Source organism: Capra hircus, chromosome 9, assembly GCF_001704415.2.
Source record: "Capra hircus breed San Clemente chromosome 9, ASM170441v1, whole genome shotgun sequence".
Lineage (NCBI taxonomy): Eukaryota > Metazoa > Chordata > Mammalia > Artiodactyla > Bovidae > Capra > Capra hircus.
This window is the reverse complement of record NC_030816.1, coordinates 88,910,657-88,936,766: the sequence shown is the minus strand read 5'-3', so window position 1 is coordinate 88,936,766 and position 26,110 is coordinate 88,910,657. Positions and strand designations below refer to the sequence as shown.

Genomic DNA, 26,110 nt, shown 5'->3' with positions numbered 1-26,110 from the left:
GCCTTGTCGTGACAGAGGGGCTTGCGAAACTCAGTGAAGCTATCAGCTGTGCTATGGAGGACCACCGGAGACAGAGGACTCAGAGTGGAGAGTTCTGACAAAACGTGGTCCCCTGGAGGAGGGAATGGCAGGCCACTCTAGTGTTCTTGCCGTGAGAACCCCACGAACAGTATGAAAAAAGCCATGATTATGCGAAACATAAAAAAGTAAAGCATAGATTAATGTCTTCTGATATTATCAAATAAAGAGATAAACAGATTAAAAGTAAAGCAAGTAAATGGAGAGAAATAAAAGGAAGAGGCCGTGGCATCTCCTACAGAGGCTTCACCTTCATCGGCTACAGATTCCCCAGCTCAGCCCGTGCCTGTGCGTCTGCCTCGGGGGAGGTGGCTGTGTCTCCATGGGGCTCGAGGAAGGGCTTTGCAGAGTCATGGCTGAGCTGCTGGAGCGGGGTTCTAAAAGTAAAAGGAGGGAGGTCGTGAAAAGTCACCTGGATAAAGTGCTAGAGATGCCGCCTCCATCTTTGCTGAGATTGACAGGTTGTTTGGGAACTTGTTTTCCTGCGTCAGAATGTGTTCCTGAATCAGGAGAGAGGGAGGAGGCGAGAGGTCCGGGATGCCGTGGACAAAAGAGCTTCCCCCCAAGCGGACAGAGCCCACGTCCTCACCCCGTTACTCCCACGTTGTAAGCCGATCGTCACCGTCGCTTGCTGTTTCTCTCGATGTGCTTGTCTGCTGTTAGCTGCCCTGCTGGCCATAGGGCCGTTCTTGCTGCATTTATTGTAGGACCTGGTGTGTGGCAGGAGCCTGACAAATATTGGGAGAATACGGTGTTTTCCTTGTCTTTTGAAGTCTTTTTAAAAATAGATAATTATGAACAGCCATTTTTGTGTTTGTGATTCAGTCACTAAATTGTGTCCAACTCTTTGCAGCCCCCTGGATTGCAGCCCTCCAGGTTCCTCTGTCCATGGGATTTCCCAAGCAAGAATACTGGAGTGGATTGCCATTTCCTTCCCCAGTGGATCTTCCCAACCCAGGGATCCAACCCAGGTCTCTTGCTTTGCAGGCAGATTCTTTACCGTCTGAGCCGCTAGGGAACCCCTATAAATATCCATTACCATCCATCATCTCATTTTTAAAACCTAAAATGCAATAAACAAAGGTTTCTGTGACCTCGTTTACATGACGAGGTCTCTGCAAGGTTTGACATCTTGTAAACTGAATCTATGGCTCAGACTGTAAAGAATCTGCCCACAGTGCGGAAGACCTGGGTTGGATCCCTGGGTCAGGAAGATCCCCCAGAGAAGGAAATGGCAACCCACAGCAGGACTCTTGCCTGGAGAATCCCATGGACAGAGGGACCTTTTGAGCTACAGTCTGCGGGGTCGCAGAGTCGGAGATGACTCACAAACTGAATCGTAGTGGTCAGCTGCCGTGTGAATGTGGTTCAGCATGGACTTAAGTAGACAATATTCTCTACTCCTCTGGAGAAGGAAGTGGCAACCCACTCCAGTATTCTTGCCTGGGAAATCCCACTGGCAGCGGAGAAGGGCCCACGTGGGAATGCTCTGGTTTCTCTGCACCGCCCCCTGGGCACTCCTGCCACAGCTCTGCCCACCTGTCGGGAGGCTCCTCACCAGCTCCCAGACAGAACTCTCTGGGCTGGGACAGGGGACCCGGCTCCCAGAGAGGCCCAGGTCCCCGCGGCCAAGCAAACACTTGTGTGACGCACACGTGCACAGAGGCACAGCCCACGCCTCCCATGGTAAAGGTTCCCACGGACACTGTCGTCCAGAACCCAGGAGAGGAGAGTGCCTGCTTCTTGTTGCCCGGGATTTGCTAGAATCCCAGCCCCAGGGGTAGCGTCTGTCCCAGGGGGTGACACTGTCCTGCCCGCCTCTGGCCTCCTTTCTGCTGGGCAGAGGGCAAGGGGTGTTCCCGCTGGCCTGAGTGTCCCCAGGGCCCTGGGTGACAGCGGTCACGAAGGGATGGGGTGGGGAGTCCCGGGTCCGGAGGCAGCTGATGGTCCCAAGGGCAGGCGGTGACCCCGGAAGCTGATGCGAGGCCATCCCCGTGCTCTGCCGGACGCCGACCTCCTGACCTGCCTTATCTCCCGGGGGCGGGATGTGTCTCCCGGGGGGCGGGGCATGTCTCCCCTGGGCGAGGTCGCGCTGTCTCTCCCGGGGGTGGGGCCGTCTCTCCCGGGGGCGGGGCCACATCTCCCAGAGGCGGGGCCGTCTCCCCTGGGGGCGGGGCCATGTCTCCTGGGGGCGGGGCCGCATCTCCCGTGGGAGGGCAGACTGGTCTGCATGGCCGTCAGGTCCCTGCTCCCCCACCTCCGACCTTGTGTCCTGAGTCTGTCTGGGGTGGGGGGTGAGAAGATGCAGCCCCTTCTACGTCCTCACACTTGGGCGTGACTCCTGGAGCCGGAACCCCGAGTGTCTGTGAGGACGGGTCTTCTCGTCTCAGGAGGCTGGTGAGGGCCCCCGTTAGGGACACGTGGGCAGCACCCCTGCCTCCTGGACACACGTCCTCTGTGTGGGTGTCAGTCATGATCGCAGCTTTTTCTGTTGGGAAGTACTGGACACCATTGTTTCTATCTGCACAGAAGGTACTTTTCTTTCCTGCTGGATACCCTAGGTTGTTTGGTTGGTTTTCCCCTAATCTCATTCAACAATTATGAATGTGACTCTCAAGCTTAGCCTCTCAGTTGTCTTTTCTTCTTGGTTTTCCCTCACAAAACATGTCAAAATGTGTTCCAGAAAATGTTGTTAAGTGTCCACATGAGAATATATGAGAGCCATTTAGAACCAGCTCTGTCTGTAAACTTCAGCTACTCGGAGCTAAAACATGGATGAGAAAAACTAGAGAACTTGGCTTCTTGAGGGTCAGAGTCTGGCCTGTGTTGTCTGGCAGGGACTCCCAGCGTAGCTTGACTGTGGATATTTACAGGGCATATTTACAGTAAACCAAGTGATCTATCTCCCTGAAAACTTCTGAAGAGGGTTTGGTTTTCTGAACAAGTGTTCTGTTTTTACAAAGGAAGGTGCTATTCTGCTTCAAAATTGGCAAAGGAGTACATCAAAGCTGTATATTGTCATCCTGCTTATGTGACCTCAATACAGAGTACATCATAGGAAATGCCAGGCTGGATGAATCACAAGCTGGAATCAAGATTGCTGGGAGAAAAATAAATAAATAAATAAACATTGTGAGATCCATAAACTAAAAAAAACAAAAACAAAAAAAAAGATTGCTGGGAGAAATAACAACCTCAGATATGCAGATGAAACCAATTCTAATGGCAGAAAGTGAAGAGGAACTAAAGAGCCTCTTGATGAGGGTGAAAGCAGAGAGTGAAAAAGCTAGCTTAAAACTCAGCATTCAGGAAATTAAGATCATGGCATCCGGTCCCATCACTTCATGGCAAATAGATGGGGAAACAATGAAAACAGTGACAGATTTTGTTTGCCTGGGCTTCAAAATCGCTGCAGCCATGAAATTAAAAAACACTCGCCCCTTGGAAGGGAAGCTCTGACAAAGCCAGACAGTGCATTAAAAAGCAGAGACCTCACTTTGCTGACAAAGTTTCATGTAGTCAAAGCCGTGGTTTTTCCAGTAGTCATGTACAGATGTGAGAGTTGGACCATGAAGAAGACTGAGTGCCGAAGAACTGATTGCTGCTAAACGGTGCTGGAGAAGACTCTCGAGAGGCCCTTGGACAGCCCAGTGATGAAACCAGTCCCTCCTGAAGGAGATCAACCCTGAACGTTCACTGGAAGGACTGACGCTGAAGCTGAAGCTCCAGTCCTGTGCCACCTGATGCAAAGAGCTGACTCATTGGAAAAGACCCTGATGCTGGGAAAGATCGAGGGCAGGAGGAGAAGGGGACGACAGAGGATGAGATGGTTGGATGGCATCACCGACTCGATGGACATGAGTTTGAGCAAGCTCCTGGAGTTGGTGATGGACAGGGAGGCCTGGTGCGCTGCAGTCCATGGGACTGCAAAAAGTCGGACACAACAACTGAAAACAGCAGCAATTACCTCTGATTTAGTGTTTCATAGAAAGAGAATGGTGCCAAAAACAACTATAATTGTTAAGACGAACGTATAACATGGGTCCTCACAGGGCTGTACTAAACTAGATGGAACTTTTCTAGATGTTGGAGGAGATGTCACATTTAAGTTTTTCCTATGGCATATTTATTGTATTGGGATTTCCCACACTCCCTAGTGTATCCCCTTGTCAGATCAAATAAGGAAAATGAGTTTGCCGTCTGTAACAGCTGCAGGTATCCTGTGTTCTCTTCCTTAGGTGTTCTTGGTGAGGAAAGTCAAGGGGTCGGATGCTGGACAGCTCTACGCAATGAAGGTTCTTAAGAAGGCCACCTTGAAAGGTGAGGGGCTGCAGCGGGCAGGACGCGCCTACCTGTGGCTTATCCTCTGCTTGTTATAAACTGTGGCTTGTCCTCTGCTTGTTATAAACTGTGGCTTATCCTCTACTTGTTATGTTACAGCCATCCCGGTTAGTGTTGCTCGACTTCTGTGTGTTGACACGTTACTCTCTGATTGATAATACACAATACAAACATGTCCCCGAATATTTAACATCTCCCTTAAAAACGTGCACAGTCCTCAGAGGGAAAGCCGTGTTGTATAAATGCCACCCTCCACATATGCTTGGCTGTGGCGTGCCACTTGTGGGAAGGAGCGCTGAGGAGGAGAGCAGAAGCAGGTTGCTTCGGCTGTATTGGGCAACAAAGCAGCCTGAATCCGTCCATCAGGCTGGATTGCTCAGTCTTAAACAAAATGTGACTCATGATTGTTTTATTTCTCTTTCGTCCCCCAGACTGGGTTTTAGAAATTCAATCCAACACTTGATTCCCTCCCTCTGAGCTCCTCCCACCCCACCTCCCAGCCAAGAATGTGCACAGAACAGGGATCAAAATAAGCTGCTATTTGAAACCTCTGTTCCAGGTGCATGGTCGTGTAGGCGGTAGCCCGCAGAACGGGGCACCAACCCCGTCTGCTCTGATCACCTCCGGGGGAGAGGGAGGGGTCCCGGGTCCTAAACGGTGAGAGAAGGCCGAGCACACAGCGCCTGGTCTGGACAGATGCGATGGCGGAGTCTGTCACTCAACCACGCTCTTCACGCGAGGAGGACACCCACCACATGGGACCATACGGGGCTCCCGGCAGGCGTGGAGCAAGTCGCAGGGGCTGTGAGATGCAGGCTGTGTAATAAATAACAAGAGGGCAGGGTGACCCCTGGTTCCAGGGAGAATGTGGGGGGCTTGTTAGAACTGTTTTGTGGGCTGGCAGGGCAGTGAACCCGTTAGGCTGAAGACCAGATGGGGCACCTCGATCCGGCTTATGGGGAATCCCAGGGCGGGGAGCCTTTTCCCGTGGTGCGCTGCAGTCACTCAGTTGTGCCCAACTCTGTGTGACCCCGTGGACTGCAGCCCGCCAGGCTCCTCTGTCCATGGGACTCTCCAGGCAAGAACACTGGAGGGGGTTGCCATGCCCTCCTCCAGGGATCTTCCCAACCCAGGGATCAACCCCGTGTTTCTCACGTTTTCTCCATTGGCAGGCGGGTTCTTTATCACTAGCACCACCTGGGAAGCTTTCCAGTAGGGTGGGGGGCACGTCAGACAAAGGCAGAGGTTGTGATTAGGACTTTGGGGCCTACGAAACTCACAGATGTCAAAGCAGGTCTTTCTTGAATTTTGGGGTCTTATACCGCAATGTCCTAAGCGCCTGCATGCAGGAGGCAGTACGAAAATAATATCATTCTCCGCCTTCAGGGCGGGGCCTCCCTGGTGGCTCAGATGGTGAAGTGTCCGCCTGGAATGCGGGAGACCTGGGTTCGATCGCTGGGTCGAGGAGATCCCCTGGAGAAGGAAATGGCAACCCACTCCAGTATTCTTGCCTGGGAAATCCCATGGATGGAGGAGGCTGGTGGGCTACAGTCCATGGGGTCGCAAAGAGTCGGACACGACTGAGCAACTTCACTGGTTCACTGGTTCACCTTCAGGGCACTTCCTGTCTAGCTGGTAAATAAGATATATTTTTGAACTACATATAACCAATAAGATAAGACAGTAAATGCATAGATCAAATTATATATATATATATGCCTAAATGTCTTAGGTAGAAAGGAAGAAAAGAGTTTTTCTAAATTCTTCATTCAAGAAGGATTTAGAAGGTGGGTGAGACTTAATCTATCAAAAAGCATTTTATAGGAAGCAGGAACCAGGGTGGCATTGTCAGCACTGCCCATGAAGAAGACATGGAGACTTTGGCCAGACTAGAGCCTGCATCAGAATCACCTGTGCGTATTTGAGGAACGTTGTTAAAAGTGATTCCTAGTCCCCACTCCTGACCTACTAGATCACAATCTCTTAGGGGCAGAGCCTAGAATTTGACTTTTCTAACAAATTATCCCAATAGTTCTTTTGTGCACAGAAGTTTTGGGGTCTGTGTAGGCATTTGAGTTTATTTTAGACGCTGGAGTTTTTAATTCAGCCACATAATTTAAGCCATGCTACTTATAGTGAACATTTTTTATTGTAGCAGTAATAACATTTCTAAAATTGTCTGTCAGTTGAGCTTGGCCAAGATCTCCGTAATAATATAATTTTAAAGAATCATTTGTGGTTAATAAAAGATGTATAGAAAATAAAGCAGCTTTTGACTTTCTATCCCTCACTTTAAATAAAATAATCTCATCACTAAACAGTAGTTTTATAGAAGTGGAAAGTCAAATTAGACTTTTGGTAATTCCAGATCATCAGAATGTCTAGAAAATGAACAGCTTCTCTGGCACTTCCTCAAAAGTTCGCATATGACTCAACTGTTCCAACCTTTTGTGTGTAACCAACAGAAGTGAAAACCTTCGTCTACACAAAAACTTGTGCATGAATGTTCACAGCAGCACCAGTCAATTCACAGTAGACAAAAAGTGGGCAAACGCCCAATATCCATCCACCGGTGGATAAATGAAGTATGGTATGTCCATACAGCGGAGTATAGTTTGGCAATGCAAAGAAATGAAATATCGACACATCCTTGGCCCGGATGAGCCTTGAAAACAAGGTTCTGGGTGAAAAGAAGTCAGTCACAACATTGCTCGCGTTGCAGGATTCTGTTTAGATGAAAATCCCGCAGAGGCGAATCCACAGGGATGGAAAGTCGCTGAATCGTTGCTGGGGGCTGGGAGGTTAGGGAGACAAGGATGACTGACTGGCCATGGGTTTCCTTTAGGGATGATGAAACTGTGTTATGACTGACTGAAGTGATGGCTCCGAATATTCTGGAAACCGTTGAGCTGCACGCTGTAGCTGGGGGGATTGAGTGGGGTATGTTTCCCCGTAAAGCTGCTATTTTTAGAAATGAGCAGCTGCTGCATGACATGGCCATTTGCTAAAACCCACACTTTCATCCTCAAAGCGTAGAGGTTCACTCTCAAACACAGAGCGGGCAGCTCCCTGTGGTTGAAGACACGGGCAGGTCGAAGCAGGCGCCTTGTTAGGTCATCCTAGGGCTGAGTATTCCCGGTGGTACCCTGCCATCTGCCCTCCATCCGCAGATCCCACTAACCTCAGCAGCAGGCGCTCAGCAGCAGGCGCTCAGCACCTTCGTGGCCCCCTGCCCTCTCAGGTGGTGACTGTTCCTTCTTCCCATCGCATCCTTCCTCCTGCCCCCAAGGAAGAAGGGCAGGCAGGAGGGAACCGGAGCCACGGGGACCTGTGTCTCCACCCTGCTTGTCCTTGTTCAGCCCATCCGTTGATCTCAGCCTCAACCCCTGTGCAGACACTCATCTCAGTGATTTTAGCCTCACAGGTATGCGTGCCTCCACATTTGTTTATAATCCGATTCAGTGTCCTTGAGAAAGTGCTCCTGATACAAGGTTACACAGGTTAGGCAGGGTCTGAGATAGTGTTACAGAACAATCGAGATGTTGTTAATAAAAGCATGAGTGTCTCCATGAGCACAGGGAGATGCCTGTGTGTTTGCAAACACTGAGTGTATGTCATACGGGTAGGAAATGAGCCAAAACAAAACCAGCTGTAGCAGCATTGAGAGCTTTTATTTTCATCTCTATATTCTGTATTCCAACTTTTGAACAAGCATACAACATTTGACTTTGTATAACATGAAGTTTTTATTTGCATAATATTCCAGAACAATATGCTTGACTATGTGAAATCCTTTTTACATTGTGAGAATGGGTCATGTAAGCGTAAAGTCAGAAAAACTTCCCACTTTCTTGTGCTCCTTTCAAAGCCAGCTTCCAAACCAAGCATTAATTTTACGTCGTCTATTTCGACTTTTCATAATGATCCGTCACTAAAGAACAGCTTTTTTATCCACCACCCCCCCAGAAATGCGATCAGAACTTGTTTTCCTAAGAGAAAATATAGAAGTTTTACGAAACAGTCCTTTGTGTGAGGTGGTGATTGGACTCATCAAAGGGGGACCAGGTACACGTCCTCGATGCGGCCAAGTCCTCTGAGCCACCGAGGGGGCTTCTGACCTTCCTGGAACTTCCTTTCCCCTCACGTGTGGAGGGCTATTGAGATTTGCTTTGGCTCCAACACCTCTGCGTCCGTCAGCCTGAGAGATTCAAATATTCACAAGCCGTTCTCCATCCTCAAAGCACCCCCGGTTTGCAGGCTCGTTAGTGAGTCAGAAGAACGTGTTGGAAGAGCAATGTGTGTGGAGTGGTCCCCTCCAGGGCGCAGACAGCACCCCAGGAAAATGCCCCCGAAGAGTGAAACTGTTTTGAGAGGGGGAAAACGGAAGGAGGCCGGGAAACTCGTGGCAATGATTGTACACCTCCCGATTGTTTCTCAGGCACGTGGGTGGCCGTCCCGCGTGCACAGCGGAGCGTGGTTGTCATTTGGGTTCCAAGTAACCTGACAAGCGGAGAACCGTTTCTGACAGCTCTGTTTCATCTTTAAATGAGTTTGGAGGTGTCAGGCGCCTGCCCCCTCTTTCTGTAACAAGGCAGCACGCCATTTCTGAGGAAAATGTCAACTGCAGAAGCAGCTGACGGGGTGACAAGCCTGCGGGAGAGCCGCCTCGTCCCGTCTGCACCCCCAGCCCCCGCGGGCCCCGCGAGCGGATGGTGCTGCTCGCCCCCCGGCTGCTAAAGGAGCCTTTCAAAGTGTTCAGCGTCTCTAATTGACAGCGTGTCTGTGTTCCGTGACTCAACATTGACTTACCGCAGGTGACAGCTCTAAATAACGAGTCCCTAAGGGCGACACCCTACCTTGTGTTGCAGGGGAATTTGATTTAAAAGACCACGTGCTCCCAGGCCTGAGCCCAGAATGAAGCAGGACAGATCTCCATCCCCTGTGTAGTGACCAGCCAGTGGGGACTGTCACCCATGTTAACAAGGTGGTTCCCAGCCGGGGCCGCAGGCTGGAGTGCCCTGCGGGACCCTTACCGAGCGCTGGGGTCATGTCAGGCCCAGATGTGGTCTGGGCATGAGAATACGGGTGTCCCCTGCGCCCCGCCAGTGCGGGGACACTTCTGCGGTGGCTGGGAGCGCAAACGCTGGGCCCTGGGGCTCCGTCTGGCTGTGCCACCTCGCCTGGGGCTCCGTCTGGCTGTGCCACCTCGGGTCACCTCTCCTGGCTGCCACTGGCTCCTGCTCCACTGAGATGGCAGTGATAGCGCCTCAGTGATGCTGCTGCTGTGAGGGTTAGACTCTCCACTGAGACGGCAGTGATAGCGCCTCAGTGATGCTGCTGCTGTGAGGGTTAGACTCTCGACACACGTGAAGTGCAGCCAGCAGGAGGGTCAGAGTCCCTCCCTCCATTTCTGGGCCTCTTCTCCTTGGAGACTGGCTTTGGAGGTGTGTCTCTTCTTGTCTAGGCTTGCTTTAGGTCTGAAGGAGTGCAGGAGGGAAGAGGCGGGTTGAGCCTACATCGCCATCTGGTTAGAAAGACATACGTCTGGGTTCAGTCCTGGTTCCTCCAGCTCCGTGAAGAGCCTGTGATGGTGCTGGTTGCCACCAGTCGCGTTAGTTACCAAGGATGCCCGGCGCCTGCTGGGGACCACAGGCAGCCACCTCAGGACGGCTCCTCCTGTAGAATTCTCATTTGAGTGAGAACTGATGAGTTTGCGTGAACTCCTGGAGTTGGTGATGGACAGGGAGGCCTGGCGTGCTGCAGTCCATGGGGTCACAAAGCGACTGAGCGACTGAACTGGACTGACTGGAACATCTCTCCGTAACGCAGAGAGAGCTTTTATTATGCTTATGTCTCTGCAGTAGTGGTCTTCTGACAGGACTTCACCTGTGTTCTCATGCCTAACTTTTCAGCTGTTTTCTCTGTAAGTCAACTTTCTAAGCCCAGAGGAGATACACATTTCCTACTTTGAAGAAAATGGCTTGTGACCTGTTGATTCTAAAGGAAAAAGTATCCTGGCAAAATCTCGATGTTTAGCAAGTAACTGATAGACCGTTGTGGGCACCTCGTGGGTTTCCTGGCAGCTGCAGGTAGGTTCCAGCAAGAGCCTGGCCAGGAGAGAAGAGGGCGGGTTCCAGCGGCACCTTCTGAGCCTCTCGGGGTGTCTCTCAGACCGCAGGACTGGCCCTCCTCTATCCTTTCGTGAAGGAGAGCCCTGACTCCATCCCTGGAGTGTCGGCATGTACAGGACAGAAATGCATGGGTCCCGTTGACAGTGACTACATCGCGAAACATTCCCCATCAGAGCCAGCCTGCTCGGTTTCAAGCCTCAGAATGTGTTTCGGGCACCATTGTATTTCCTTTTCCCTTACACTAGGATGCTTTGTTTTTAAAACGCTGCCTTAGAAACGGAGCTTCAGTCAGTGCCTGAGCTACTTTCCGGCTGCTTCCTTTCTGCCATTTCATTCACATTTGGACGGTTGCAGATTCCTGGGGGGGGCGGGAGGGGGGAGGGGGCGGGGGAGGGGGGAGGGGGAAGGGGAGCGGGCAGATTCCAAGCACACGAGTTCAGTGCCCTTACTGGTAGTGTTAACTGCATTTAATGATGAGGAAATCGAGGCGCAAGGCAGTGAAGCCACACACTCAGAACCGCGTGATTCGGAGCTGGTGGGATCTGGGTTCCATGTTCATCCCCTCCCAGGTGAGGGGCACCTGGGGCCAGCCTTGCCCCCTCACCCAGAGGGCATCGCTTCCCCATCAGGAAGCCTCACCCCGCTGTCTCTGGGGTGTTCCCTGTCCAGGGGACCTATTTTCCCAACGGGTGACCTAAGACTAAAGGGCTGAGCCAGCATCACCCTTAGGCGCAGCGCTCCAGTCTGGGACTGCACGCCTTGGTGTCCTGGTATGTGCCTTTTTGCGCCGAAGAACTGATGCTTGTGAGCTGTGGTGTTGGAGAAGACTCTTGAGAGTCCCTTGGACTGCAAGGAGATCCAACCAGTCCATTCTGAAGGAGATCAGCCCTGGGGTTTCTTTGGAGGGAATGATGCTAAAGCTGAAACTCCAGTACTTTAGCCACCTCATGCGAAGAGTTGACTCATTGGAAAAGACTCTGATGCTGGGAGGGATTGGGGGCAGGAGGAGAAGGGGACGACCCAGGATGAGATGGCTGGATGGCATCACAGACTCGATGGACGTGAGTCTGAGTGAACTCCGGGAGCTGGTGATGGACAGGGAGGCCTGGTGTGCTGCGATTCATGGGGTCACAAAGAGTCAGACACGACTGAGCAACTGAACTGACTGACTGACCAGAGCTGTATTTCTTACATTGTAGATAAAAAGTAGGCGATACACTGTTTTGTCTGCTTGCATCTTTGCCTGTAAACGTGAAAGCAAAAGGACTGAAGACTCAAGGCTCAGAGTCTCTGGCAAAGAAGTTGGCTAAGTAACCGTGGCAGTCTTGGTTCCATGATCTAGATTGGTTTAGAGAAATGGAAAGGCAGCTCTCGAGGAGCGGTGCCTGACATGATCGTCAACGTGGCTGACACTTAAATTTTCATCATTCCGGGTCTCCTCCCTTTCTTCTCTGGTGTGATAAGCAGCACAGCTTCCCCTGGGAAGCCCCTCTGTGCTGTGAACTTGACCTTTGATGGCTAAAGGGTCCTGTGTGAAGATGGAATTTTATTCAGCATTCGGGGTCTGCTCAGGGCAGATTTTCAGATCTGGCAGGATTTTGAGGACAGAGCCGGGAGGTGGTCAGTGTGGTCACTCAGCCGGGCGGAGGCTGTGTTCATCGCCAGCCGGGTGCCCGACTCCGGTTAGGACGCTCGGGCCTCCCTGTGGCCGCGGGAGACGGGGGTTCGCGTGCCCTGTGCTCCCCGGGGGCTGCCGCACGCTCACACCTCCCCCCACCAGCCGGGCCTCCCTAAGGTCGCCTCCTCCCTGGCCGTTTGTCGTCTTCGCCCCGACTGAAGAGACCACGCTTGTTTCCGTGTCAGCCTTCCTTTTCTTTTGAGATACAGCGTCTGTAATAGAATGCAACGTGACGTAATGAGATGATACGACAGGATATATGATGTAGCGTAAACACAGTGTAATTCACGGAGGCTGGTTACAAAAGCAGCCATGGAAACCACATCCTAACCCTCCACGGGGTGGTTTGAAGTGTGGAAGATGCTCCTCTCTCCCCAGTGTCCGCGGTTCGTGGCGTGTGTGTGTGTGCTCAGCCGCATGTCCGACTTTGCGACCCCGTGGACTGTAGCCCGCCAGGCCCTTCTGTCCACGGGGTTCTCCAGGCAAGAATGCTGGAGCGGGTCGCCGTTTCCTCCTCCAGGGGATCTTCCCGACCCAGGGACTGAACCCAGATCTCCTGCATTGGCAGGCGGATTCTTTACTACTAGAGCCACTTGGGAAGCCCCTACATTTTATTAGTGAATCTCAAAATAGCTTAGAACATGAGGATTTTTTGCATCTACAGTGTCAAGCCCTGCTTGATTCTGGACTCACATGTGGGATACCAGAGAGCAGGTGTCTCAGGGAGGTGCTGGCCTGGCTCCAGGCGCTGAGCTGGTCTGGATCCACCCAGCAGGAGATGGTTGGGGGACATTTCGCCTCAGCCTGTGTGAGTGTTTCATCATTTCTGTAACCCGCGAGGGTAGCAGTGGAAGGATGAAAGAACACAGCATCCCCTCTCCTTGGCCGCTTGCTCCTCTGGATCGCGTCATGGGTGGGAAGGCGGGAGAGCTTCTCCCAGAAGAGACCTTCCTGGGGGGGGACAGCCGTCTCCACGGCCCCTCCCCAGCCTTCGGAGGGCCAGCCTCTTGCCCGTGGCCTCACCTCTGAAGGCCCGTCCATGGCACAGCTGTCCTTCCTGGATTGCCTGGGTCACTGCAGGTGGCTGACGAGGGGGGCGACCTGGCCGGGCTGACACCACGGGGAAGGACAGCTGTGCCATGGAGGGCCCTTCAGAGGTGAGGCCGCGGGTGTGAGGCCGGCCCTCCGAAGGCGATGGGGGACCTGGGGCTGCGCGTGCCAGCTTAGCCCTGCAGGGCCCGCAGCCCGCCCGCTCGGGGTGGCGGCCCTCCCTCGGGCCCTGGGGAGGGAGCGAAAGGCCTGGAATGCTGCCTTGACCACCTGACGGGCAGCTGCAGAGCCGTCCCTCCACTGAGAAAGAAACCGACCTGACAGCGAGCGCCTCGTTTCTGATGCTGGCCCTGGAGGCTTAGGATTCCAAGGGTCTTTCAGCCCTAAGACTGAAATGCAGAAGGAAGGAAAGGAGCCCAGAGAGATGCTCCCTCACCCTTCCCTTGTGCTAGCCTCTTAACGTTTTATGACCTTTTGGAGGAGATTTGTTTTGTGACTGAGTCTACCACTCTTTCCTATGTCATTTCTTTCGTTGCTTTTATTTAAAAATGAAGAATCCCCACCCCAACCTCAGATGAGTATTCGATTCATCTTCTCTGTCATTTTCACGGCTCTTTAAACACTTACCTCTCTAACAGGCCTGGGATTTGTTGTGTAAAATATACAGAGAGGATATGTATTCACTTTTCCACTTTCACTGGACAACCCTTGGGAATCTGAATACAAGGTGTCTTTTTCTGATTCTGTCCCCAGGCTTATTATGACCTTTGTTTTCCATTACGAACACCATCATCAGCTGTGTGACTAAGCAGCGCTCCTCATTCCAGAGAGATCTGAGCTCAATGATAATAGCGTGAACCCTATTTAGAGAATGTTTACATTTTCCTATCCGGAGTCACGGAGTGAGCTTTGCGAGGAGATGGCAGGAAGGGTGTGGGAACACAGCGTCCCCTCTCCTTGGCTGCCCGCTCCTCTGGATCCAGTCACGGGCGGGGCGGGGGGCTTCTCCCGGAAGAGGACTTCCTGGGGGATGGACAGCCGTCTCCTGCGGCCCCTCCCCAGTCTGCCCGGCTCCCCAAAGTCAAGGACATGGCCCAGGAGCCTGAGTGCATCGGACGAGGCTCCCCCCGAGGAGCTGTCCCGAGAGGCATCCTGTCGGCCCTGGTTGGGGAGCGGGCAGCCCCGGGGCCCCGGCACTGATGCGACCCCCGTCCTTCCACGTGTCTCGTCCAGGGTCTCCTGCTCAGACTGGGAGGGTGTTTGGAGGCATATCGTCCTGATCCCACCGCTTACGTGCCTATTCAGGGTCTCCAGCCATCCTCCTCTGCATCTTCTACTGAAGGAAGGGATTCAGGGTCTGTTTCCTCTCCTGAAACCCTTTCGTGTTGCCCCTGGCGGAGCCACCAGAGCGTGTAACCCAGGACAGGCAGAAAATGGAGCGACTCCTTGTCCTGTCTCCAGGGGGATTGTCTTGCTTGTCCCCTTGTTGTTGGTTCTCCTGAGCGGCGGCAGAGCTGGGGTCAGGACTACTCGGGATTCAGCTACACACACACGTTCTTTTTCTGTATTCTTTTCCGCTATGGTTTATCTCAGGATATTGAATGTAGCGCCCTGTGCTCTCCAGCAGGACCTTGTTGTGTATCCATCCTGGATGTGGCATTTGTTTGCACCTTCTAACCCCAAGCTCCCAGTCCATCCCTCCCCACCCGCCCCCCACCTCTTGGCAACCATACTTTCATAAAAATAAATAAGAAAGAACTACTGTGTGATGAATGAGCTTGGGCTGGGGGTCCATCCTGATGGAGCCATGCGGATTCTGCCACAGGGCGTTCTCTCTGGTGCAGCCACAGTCCTGAGTAAGTAGAATCGTATGGTGCTTGTCCTTTTGTGTCTGGCCTACTTTGCTTAGCGAAGGCGATGGCACCCCACTCCAGTACTCTTGCCTGGAAAATCCCATGGATGGAGGAGCCTGGGAGGCTGCAGTCCATGGGGTCGTGAAGAGTCGGACACGACTGAGCGACTTCACTTTCACTTTTCACTTTCATGCATTGGAGAAGGAAATGGCAACCCACTCCAGCGTTCTTGCCTGGAGAATCCCAGGGACGGGGGAGCCTGGTGGGCAGCCGTCTATGGGGTCGCACAGAGTCGGACACGACTGAGCGACTTCACTTTCACTTTTCACTTTCATGCATTGGAGAAGGAAATGGCAACCCACTCCAGCGTTCTTGCCTGGAGAATCCCAGGGACGGGGGAGCCTGGTGGGCAGCCGTCTATGGGGTCGCACAGAGTCGGACACGGCTGACGCGACTCAGCAGCAGCAGTGTTTCTAAGGTCCATCCCTGCTGTAGCATGTGTCAGAATTTTATCTGTCAGGGCTGAGTAACTTTCCACCGCATGGCCACGCCCCCTTTTGTTTACTCAGCCATCCATCCGTGGGCACGTGGGTGGCCTCCGTCTCTTTTGCTCTTGTGACTAACACTGCTGTGGATGTGGGTGTGCGCGATCTGCTGGAATCTCTGCTTCAGTTCTTTGGGGAATGGGCGTGCTGGGCCCTACGGCATTTCTGTGTTTAACTTTGTGAGGAGCTGCGAAATGGTTTTCCACAGGGGCTGCAGCATTTTACCTTCCTGCCAGCTCCCCCACATCCTCACTCGTGCCTGTTATTTCCCTTTGTTCGTGTTTTTCCCCTGTTATAGCCGTCCTTTGGGAAGGACTTCTTAAGTAAAGGGCTTCCCTGGTGGCTCAGATGGCAAAGAATCTGCCTGCAGCGCAGGAGACCCAGGCCTAAGAATATGTCAAAAGGCCAAAGAATGGAGGCCTTAAATGCCCGATTATGAGGGCGATGTTCATCATACTTGTCACACTTAGGAATTCTTGAGGGAGGTCTCTGCCTTCACACACGCGGGGCCGTGGGAGGTCACCTGGACCCTGCCCTGGGTGTACCAGTTTGCTCGTGGGAATCTTGGCGTTGTTCTTACGCTCAAGCAGTGGCTTTGTTTGTTTTTCATTGATTTTTGCCTCAAAACGTTTCCGTCTGTGTTCCCAGACGGCTAAACTTTGGACAGCGTCAGCACTGAAAAGAAAGATACTGCAGTTTGTCGCAACAGACTCGTTTTTAAGAATCCATCACTCACAGTTATCCTCAGGAAGAGTGAGAGAACGGATGTTCCTCTTGATTTCTAGTCCCATCAGAAATGAGAAAAGGGCCATTTTGTGACCCTAAATGACCCAAGCTCGGATCGCATGCGAGCTAACCAATGAAGAATTGTAAGGGAGCCCACAGGTCGCTGGCACTAAAATGCCATCCCTCAGCTACTGATCACTCACAAAGCAGCGTGTGCATCTTTCCGAGGGGAGGCGGATGACCTGCCCCCTTGACCCAGTGGAGTTCAGCATCGCTGAGCAGGGTATCACAGCACCCCGGCCCCGCCCACTGCACCTTGGGGCCTGCAGCATCGCCCGGGAGGTGTTTCTGCCAAAAATGTTTGGCCTCAACCTTAAAAAGCCTCCAGGCCTAACCTTGGTTCATTAGAAATATAGGGGTTAGAGCAACTGGGAAAGCAACAACCAGACCCAACGGGAGACAATCTACAAGGAAACTGGACTTAACCCTAAAAGCCCACAGAAAGCGCAAGGAGACAAAGATGTGGGGCCATTTTATTCTAGAAGCAAAAGGAATAGGAAGTGCAACCATCAGAGGTGACGTGTGAGCCTTGACAGAACCCTGTGCTGGAAAATAGCAGCTGTGACTGACCTGGGGCAGGGCTGGACTGTGGATGGGGTGCCGGATGATGTTATGGAATGAGGGTTGGTTTCCTTAGGGGTGACAGTCATGCTCGGGTTGTGTAAGAGACTGTCCTGTTCTTAGGAGATGCTGCGTGTGTCATAAATGCACTTGAGGTGGAAGGTCATGGTGTGGATGATTTACTATCAGACTTTTGGCTAAAACGTGTGTATGTGTGGGGAGGAGAGGGCAAGAGAAAATGTGTCCGAATGTGAGCAGTTGTTGAATCCAGGTGGAGGCTTCAGGAGTGGCCATTCAGCCTGCTCTTTAAACTTCTGTATCTGTTAGAGAAGTTTGTGACAAAAAAAAAAAGTGGGAAATTATCTATATCTAAAGTTTTCAAATTGCCAAAATCTGTTGGATCCTAGAAAAAGCAAGAGATTTCCAGAAAAAAAATCTACTCCTGCATTATTGACTAAGCCAAAGCCTTTGACTGTATGGATCACAACAAGCAGTGAAGAATTCTTCAGCTGGTGGGAATACCAGACCATCTTCCCTGCCTCCTCAGAAATCTGTATGCAGGTCAAGAAGCAATAGTTAGAATGGGACGTGGAAAAAAGGACTGGTTCCAAATTGGGAAAGGAGAACATCAAGGCTATATACTGTCACCTTGCTTATTTAGCTTATATGCAGAGTATGTCCTGTGATATGGTCGGCTGGATGAAGCACAAGCTGGAATCAAGATTGTTGAAAGAAATATGAATAACCTCAGATATGCAAATGATGCCACAATTATGGCAGAAAGCAAAGAAGAACTAAAGAGCCTCTTGATGAAGGTGAAAGAGAAGAGTGAAAAAGCTGGCTTAAAACTCGACATTCAGAAAACGAAGATCATGGCATCTGGTCCCATCACTTCATGGCAAATAGATGGGGAAACAATGGAAACAGTGACAGACTGTTTTCTTGGGCTCCAAAATCACTTCCGGTGGTGACAGCAGCCGTGAAATTGAGAGACGCTTGCTGCTTGGAAGAAAAGCCACGACCAACCTGGACAGCACATTAAAAAGCAGCCCCAGAGGGGTGGTACCCTGGAATGACCCAGAGGGGTAGTGCCCTGGGACGACCCAGAGGGGTGGTGCGGGGAGGGAGGTGGGAGGGGCTTCAGGATGGGGAACACGTGTACACCCGTGGCGGATTCATGTTGATGTATGGCAAAACCAATACAATATTGTAAAGTAATTAGCCTCCAATTAAAATAAATAAATTTATATTAAAGATAAATAAATAAATAAAGTTTTGTGTTCCGCATTCTCCAGAACCTGACTCCTGCCTTTGAAAGTCTTCTTTTTTTTTTCTGTCTTGCAGTTCGGGACCGAGTCAGGTCAAAGATGGAGAGAGACATTCTGGCCGAGGTGAATCACCCTTTCATCGTGAAGCTTCATTACGGTGCGTGTGTGTGCTCAGTCGTGTCCGACTCTCTGCGACCCCAGGGACTGTAGCCCACCAGGCTCCTCTGTCCGTGGGTTTCTCCAGGAAAGAATAGTGGAGTGGGTTGCCATTTCCTACTCCAGGGGATCTTCCCGACCCAGGGATGGAACCCAGGAACCCACGCTGCAAGCAGATTCTTCACCAGCTGAGCCTCCAGGGAAGCCCTGCACTTCTAAAGCCCCAACATTATAAGCTTCTGGCCTCGATGTTCAGTAAATGAAGTTTCCAAGTGTGTGGGAAACTTCACACACTTGTCAGTGCCCCTTCCAGCCAGATGCCCTGTGTGTGACGCAGACGCCACGTGACGGGCCAGCGGTAGCGTTGGACTGACCGCCGGTGGCCACGGGCATTACTTTCTCTTGACCCTCACGCGCCGGCAGACCCCTCTGACCGAGGCGTGCCCTTGCTCGTGGTGGGTGGGGGTGGAACTGTGGACCGCAGGCCCCTACCTGTGGCCCTCGGGGCCCAAACCAAGGACACGAGCCCCATGGCCCCCGGGTGCAGTAGCCAGGCTGCCCAATCCCCAGTGTGGCCCTCAGAGAAGGAACAGGCAGTGGGCATCCTTGAACCCTGAGCTTCCCCGAAGCAGCTCCATAGAAGGACAGGGTGGTCCCGGATGGTCCAGTCGCCCTGCCCTTCCCCAAGCAGCTCACAGCAAAGCCGACCCTCCAACGAGACCCAGGTGGCCAGTGTTCCCAGAGGTGGTGAGAGCCCGGGGACCTACTGACACTTTTCCCTGCGTGTCTTTCAGTCCCCTTAGTGATTAAGAAAGGAAAGAAGGGGAGGGCGTAGGAGAGGGAGAGAAATAGTCTCCAGACTGTTCATGAGAAGCGCAGGCGGAGCTCCTTGCCGTGGGCCCCCTCTCCCCGAGCGCTGCCCCCCACGCTGTCCACCCTGCCCCAGGCCTGCATCTGAAATGACTCGGCGTTATAGACCACACAGTACTGTCTGAGCCAAAGACAGACGGGCTCCTAGCGCTCAGCGCTGGCCCCAAGGGAGTGACGGCCACCCCAGGCACTGCGACCCCAAAACGCTCTCACCTCTCTCCGTCCGCAGCCTTCCAGACAGAGGGGAAACTCTACCTGATTCTGGACTTCCTGCGCGGAGGGGACCTCTTCACCCGGCTCTCCAAAGAGGTACACGGTGTGGGCCGGGGGGCTGTGGGTGGCTGTCTAGAGTCTGTGGGACGCGGGTGGGAGGAGGGGCTGCGTGTGAGTGTGCGTGTGTACATGCATGCGTGCTGGGTGGCGTGTGCCTGTGTGAGTGTGCAGTATACGTGTGCACGTGTGATGGTGGTGGGGTGTGTGGTGTGTATAGGTGTGTTACTTGTTTTAAAGAAGTCTCGCAAGTCACACGGAGAAGAAGTCTGTTGTCCTGAAGAAAGTGTTCGTCGCTCAGGCGTGTCCGACTCTTGGCGACCCCATGACTGTAGGCCGCCAGGCGCCTCTGTCCGTGGATTTCCCAGGCAAGGGTACTGGAGTGGGTTGCCATGCCCCTCTGCAGGGGATCTTCCCGACCCAGGGATCGAACCAGGTCTCCTGTCTCACAGGCAGATTGTTTACTGACTGAGCCAGCAGGGAAGGGTCTTCAGAAAAGAGACTTCCCATGACCCCCGTGGAGTTCTCGAGCCACCCTGTGTAGAGCAGATGGAAACTTGGTTATGTTACGCGGGAAAGACTATTTCACAGGATCTCAGTTTCCACCGTAGGAAGATGCTGTTAACACGAGGACCACTCTTCCTGGGAGGGGCGTCTGGGGCGTCCAGTTAGGGCTGCGCAGGGGAGACCTGCATGACCCCCAGCCACTTCACAGCCCCGGGGCTTATCCTCGCCCCCAGCACCTGACTTGGGAACTTTCCGGAATGTCTCGCGGCTCAGCGTGGGAGCTCTCTGGCCTCTGCTTCATGGGATGGAAAACCCAGGCTCCTGCTCCCGGCAGGGGTGACTCTGGGCTTTTCGTCCTGATGATTCTGTGCGGTTCCCCTTACTCAGAAGAGAGGGCGGCAGCGCAGGTGACGACGCACCAGCAGGTTTGCGACCCTCTGATGCAGCCTCCCCCCAGCCGCGGGGTTCCTCTTGGCCATAACAGAGGGTTCAGCTGCCCGCTCCCTTTCCTCACCGCCCACTGGCACAGCAGGCGAGCCGTCCACCCTGCGTGACACTCCGAAGTGGGCAGTCAATCACGGTGGCGCAGGGTGGGGTCCCCGAGACCTCAGGCTGCCCTGTCCCTCCATCTCCCACCGGACCGCCAGGTCACAGCACAACTGATGTATCGGGCTCTTTGCAATATAGATTGAAAGCATGGCTGGGAGAATCCGGTCCAAGTTCTCCAAAAGCCCTCTGGGAGCAGGTCTCTGGTCCCTTAACCTGCCTCCCAGCTGAGCTCAGTGTCCAGAGAGGCTGGATCACTGAGGCTGGCGTTTCTCGCCTGGCGCCTCTTGGTCTGCTCCCCAACTTGTCTGCAAGAGTCAGGCCGCATCCGGTGTGACACACCCTGTTGTTGGGCTTCTGGACCAAAAAGGCAGCGACGATTAGCAAAAAACCCTACGTGGCTCCCAGTGGGAACACATAAGGTTCCTGTAAGACCCTCTGTCTCAGAGCTGAAGTGAAGCTGTCCAGTGGGCTCAACAGGGTCTCAGAGTTCACGGACACACGGGAAATGAACGTTACCCTAACCCCAACCCTATGTGAAAAAGTATTTTCTTTCCATTGTTTTCCCCAAGTCCACTGGACGGCATCCTTGTGAGTGTCGGTCTCAGCACTGACTCCTTCGAGAACTCACATCCGTGGGTGTTTCATTCCCGAAGAGAAACCCTTTGTCATTTGAACTTGGAGGCCATCCTGAGCTGAGTCCCAGGAACAGCCAAGAAGGGGAAACGGTGACTGTGAGCCTGGACTGCAGGCACACTCGGGTGGTTATGTCCAGAAGTGGGGACGGTCAGGTGTAGGAGACCCTGACAGCCAGCAGCATCTGACGACAGAGAAGCCCCCTGAGCATGCTGGCCAATTTAGGGAAGAAAGACCCAGCCAGGGAAGGAGGTGCTGGTCGAGCGTGGAGACGGAACAAGCGATTCCAGAGGCTGGAGGGGTGGCGAGGGTTGGCGGGACCCTGATGCTTCCCTCCAGGACTTGGGGTGCATGTCCCAGCCCCTCTGGGAGGCACCCCATTTGTGAAGGGGACAAGCTCCACCTGCACCAGCCTGACGACATCACGTTCGTTTCCCCAGACGACCCTTATCCTGGCCCCAGCTTCCTGGGCAGCCTTCTGCTGGTGCGTTGATTTTCAGAGGGAGTTCAGCCATGACATGGATTTCTGCTCTCTGTGATGCTGACTTCTCAGAGTGCAGGTAGAGAATGCTTTCTGGAAGCATCTGGCTTGCTGGTGAGATGACTACAGAATTGCATGCTGGTTCTCACAGCCACCATGGACAGGGAGACCGTGGGAGGCAATGACCTTGAGGTCTGCTGGGCGCTGTGGCCTTGAGCGTGTTTCAGCTGAGCCAGGATCCCTCTCCCACCAGCCTCCCCGAGAGAGACACCTGCCGACACCACATGAGTGGGTCGTGTTGGTGGACTCGTCCACTTCAGAGAGACAGTGGCTCCTCATCCGTAACCTGAGGGGTGAAGATATAAGGTCTGAAGAAGAAATGAGATTCAAGACGTGGTCTCAGGAAATCTTTCAGGCCTGTTTATGTCGACCTTCACAGCATGGTTTAGCTGGCTGTATTATAATAAAATGGTACATCCCAGGCAGAGAAGACGTCTTGAGAGTCCCTTGGACTGCAAGGAAATCCAACCATTCCATCCTAAAGGAAATCAGCCCCGAATATTCATTGGAAGGACTGATGCTGAAGATGAAACTCCAATACTTTGGCCACCTGATGCGAAGAGCTGACTCATTTGAAAAGACCCTGATTCTGGGAAAGATTGAGGGTGGGAGGAGAAGGGGACGACAAAGAATGAGATGGTTGGATGGCACTACCGACTCAATGGACATGAGTCTGCGTAAACTCCGGGAGTTGATAATGGACAGGGAGGCCTGGTGTGTTGCAGTCCATGGGGTCGAAAAGAGTCAGACACAACTGAGTGACTGAACTGAACATCCCAGGCACTTCTATTAAAGCATAAACCCAGAAACACACTCCCACGCCACATGGTTTGAGGGGCAAGAGAAGCTAGAGGAGAGAACCCGGCCCAGTCTTCCACCCACAAGCCGAGTCACTTTGTGAGACGAGCCCCCAGGTTCACTGGTCCTGAAACTTTGACGAGAACTCAGTCTTCTGTTGTAGGAGCTGGAAGAGCCTGGTCAGGGCCACGGTCTGCAGAGAGGAGCTGGGCTCAGGGCTCAGGGCTCGGGGCTCGGGGCTCAGTGCTCAGGGCTCGGCGTTCAGGACTCGGGGCTCAGTGCTCAAGGCTCAGGACTTGGGGCTCAGGGCTCAGGGCTCGGGGCTCGGGGCTCAGCGTTCAGGACTCGAGGCTCAGTGCTCAGGGCTCAGGACTCAGGACTCAGGACTCGGGGCTCAGTGCTCGGGGCTCGGGGCCCAGGGCTCAGGGCGGGCTTCAGGAGCAGCGTCCCGCTCTCTACACCTGGCGGACGGAGCAGGCTGAGCCTCCTCTGTCTCCTGCAGGTGATGTTCACGGAGGAGGACGTCAAGTTCTACCTGGCGGAGCTGGCCTTGGCCTTGGACCACCTGCACAGCCTGGGCATCATCTACAGAGACCTGAAGCCAGAGAAGTGAGCAGCCCCCGCCCTGCAGAGACCTCACTCTGTCCCTGTTCCCCTGTGCGCACACGTCAGGCTGGAGGCCGGGGACGTCCCGGTACCATCCCCACACACAAGGATTCCACCTGCTTGCCCCCCGAAAGAGGCCAGATGCAGGCATGGCTTGTGCTGAGAGGTGTGGGATGGCCCTGCCCCCTCCCCCTGACCCTCCAAACTCCTCCCACCCAGGAAACAGGCCAGGCCACACCCCTGCGGTTCAAGGGAGGCTGGTCAGGCTGGAGGTGGCCCTCCACCCCTCCAACCACACCTGCTGTCCCCCTTCTTAGGTGGGGCCCGTCCTGCAGGGGGCACGTCCCCCACACACCTCCTCCTCCAGGCTGGCCTCCAGCCCACCTCCACCTCCAGGTTCTGGAAGCCCTTCAGCTGCCTGGGCCCGTTTCTAGGTGGCGAGTCAGCTGAGCTGTTCCAAGCTTTCCTAAAGGACAGTGGGCCAGATTCCCAGCCCAGATCCCAAGCAGATTCCTGTACCTTTGGCAACAATCATCTGTAATGTTGTTTCTAGGACATCTTGCTAATCCAGTCTAAATTTTTCTAAAGTCCCCCCACATAGTAATGTTCTTATTTCAGGCATTCTCCTGCTGTTTTCTGTGCAGAGCTGACACAGTCTAGGAGGGACCCACTTGGAAAGGAGGGGTCTACAGGGTGCAGTTTTAAGTTCAGTGGTCTCTGCTGCAGAGTTGGTGATTTCTCAACCCCCTGAAGCGGTCGACAACACCCCCCACCCCACCCCCCTCCCCCCATAGACTGAGGTCCACGCCTGCTGCTGGATAAGGTGGGGCCTGGCGGGACCCCAAGGCTTGGGACACAAGGCAACCCGGGCCCCGAGGGCACAGGAAGTGAATTCCCCCACCTTATTCTCTGTCCCTTACTCCTTCACCTGCTGTGACCTGAGAAAAACACACACTGGGCTCTGAGACGCAGCCGCCACTGACGGAAGCATCTGGGTTTGCCTGGGGGCCAGGAGTGTTTTGCACGCCTCTGACGCAAAGTGCGTTTTCCTGAGACCCACGCCAGGCGTCAGCCTGACTGCCCGCTGGGCAGGGCATCTCTGGCCGCACGTGTGAATGATGAATGTGTGAATAACCGTGAAAGGCCCTCTCCTGAGTGTCCCCGTGCCCTGCAAACGCTGCCTTCTGACTGCGGGCGCTGGGCCACCGTGACCCCTCCTCTGAGCCCTGGGCCCCCCGGAGGGCAGCACCCCGAGTCTCCCTCTTGTGAAGGGTCAGGGAGATCCGGCAGTTAGACGTGGTGATACGTCATTGCAGGCTGAAGAACAAGGATTTTTGTTGTCAGCGAGAATTAGTAGGGAGTTAATCTTGAAAGTTGCTCACTTCTGGGGCAAAGATGAAGTGTAACTGACAAGCAAAGATGAGAACGTTTGCTTCTTTCATTATAAACTGTCATCTCAGTTACATGCTGTAAATTTTCCGGCCCTTTTCCATGAAATAGTGGGTGTTACTTTTAATCCCATGGCTGATTTGTTTTAATTGTGGTAAGGTGACTATAACATAAAATGGACCATCTCCAACGGCACAGGTCAGTCGTGTCAAGAACACTGACGCTGTTGTACATCACCACCCTCCATCCCCAAACTCTCCATCCTGCAAAACCGACACTCTGTCCCCGGGGAAACACTACCTCCCACCCCCCACTCCCCGTCTCCGCGGACCTGACCACTCTGGGTCCCCACGCGAGTGGCATCACACGGCGTTCATCCTGCTGTGACCAACACTGCCCTCAGCCTGGTATCCTCCTGGTGACCTGTGTCCCAGCTTCCTCCCTTTCCCAAATGTGTTTACGGGTCCACGTGTTAATCCTCACAATCCTCATCCTGGTCTCTTTGGAGCTGGGCTGACACCTCCCAGAAGCTGGGAGAGCAGGGTTTAGTTACAGTGAACAGCGAGACGGGACGACTGGAAGCCCCCAGGAAGCCGTGGGCTGCAGCCTGGAGCAGGGCCTCACGGGGTGCTGGCCTCCCTCCAGCCCCTCCGTGCGGCCTGCGGGAGTGAGCCCGGCCCCGTGGCAGAGAGCTGGGGGTGGCAGGACGGGGCTCCCGGTGGGGGTCCCAGGTGGCCCACGCCTTCAATGAGGGCCAGAGCCAGGGGACCAGCCTGAGGTCTCACGGGCTTCCCTGGAGCTCTGGGCTGGTCACGAGAGCCGGGACAGGGCTCCCGGAGAGATCTGGAGAGAGGGAGCAGGCTCCGCCCAGCCAGTGCCTGCCTGGGGACAGGAGATCCCTGAGGGGCTCTGTATCTGCACAGCTCAGGCGCTCCTGGCCCATCTCAGCCCTGTTCTCACAGGGCAGGCAGTCCTGGGGGCGGGGGGCAAACCGTCCCCCCAGGCTTGAGACGGTCTCAGACCTGCCGTCCCCGCTAGCCTGGTGAACAGGCACAAGGACACAGGGGTGCCCCCTGCCCCCATACCCCAAGTGTCTGTGCATGCCCGACCCAGCAGGAGCTGCTGACCAGGGATGCAGCGGCCGGGAGGCCAGCAGACACCTCCCCCTCTGGCATGGAGACTGCTCCCTGGGGCCTGGGCGGGTCCCCTGGGGTCCACGTGCCCTTTTCGTGTGTCTCGTCTCAGAGCATCTGTTTTCTTCCCCTTTCTTCCAGCATCCTCCTGGACGAAGAGGGGCATATTAAGATCACAGGTGTGTAAGTCTCTCCCACCCCTCACTGTTGACTTCGTCCGGACCCTGGTACACGGGGCACCAGCCCAGGCCCTCCGTCAGCAGCGCGTGCACACACGTCCCTGTGGCCGCGGCTCCTTCTGGTCTCCCTGAGGCCTCTTCTCTCCCCTGGGCTGGCTCACCCCGCTCCTGATGCCCACCCCGCCCCA

At 53.9% G+C, this 26,110-nt stretch overlaps 1 protein-coding gene across 3 annotated transcripts in view; it reads left to right on the top strand.

Moving 5' to 3' along the window:
* The window catches only part of RPS6KA2 (ribosomal protein S6 kinase A2), a 224,629-nt gene that overhangs the window by 134,289 nt on the left and 64,230 nt on the right, over window positions 1–26,110 (top strand). For all 3 annotated transcript variants that reach the window (XM_018053462.1, XM_018053461.1, XM_018053460.1), the window contains exons 3-7: window positions 4,317–4,398; window positions 18,368–18,448; window positions 19,547–19,626; window positions 23,118–23,224; window positions 25,885–25,922. In XM_018053462.1, coding sequence (XP_017908951.1) covers window positions 4,317–4,398; window positions 18,368–18,448; window positions 19,547–19,626; window positions 23,118–23,224; window positions 25,885–25,922 — 388 coding nt within the window. The remainder of the gene's footprint in view (window positions 1–4,316; window positions 4,399–18,367; window positions 18,449–19,546; window positions 19,627–23,117; window positions 23,225–25,884; window positions 25,923–26,110) is intronic.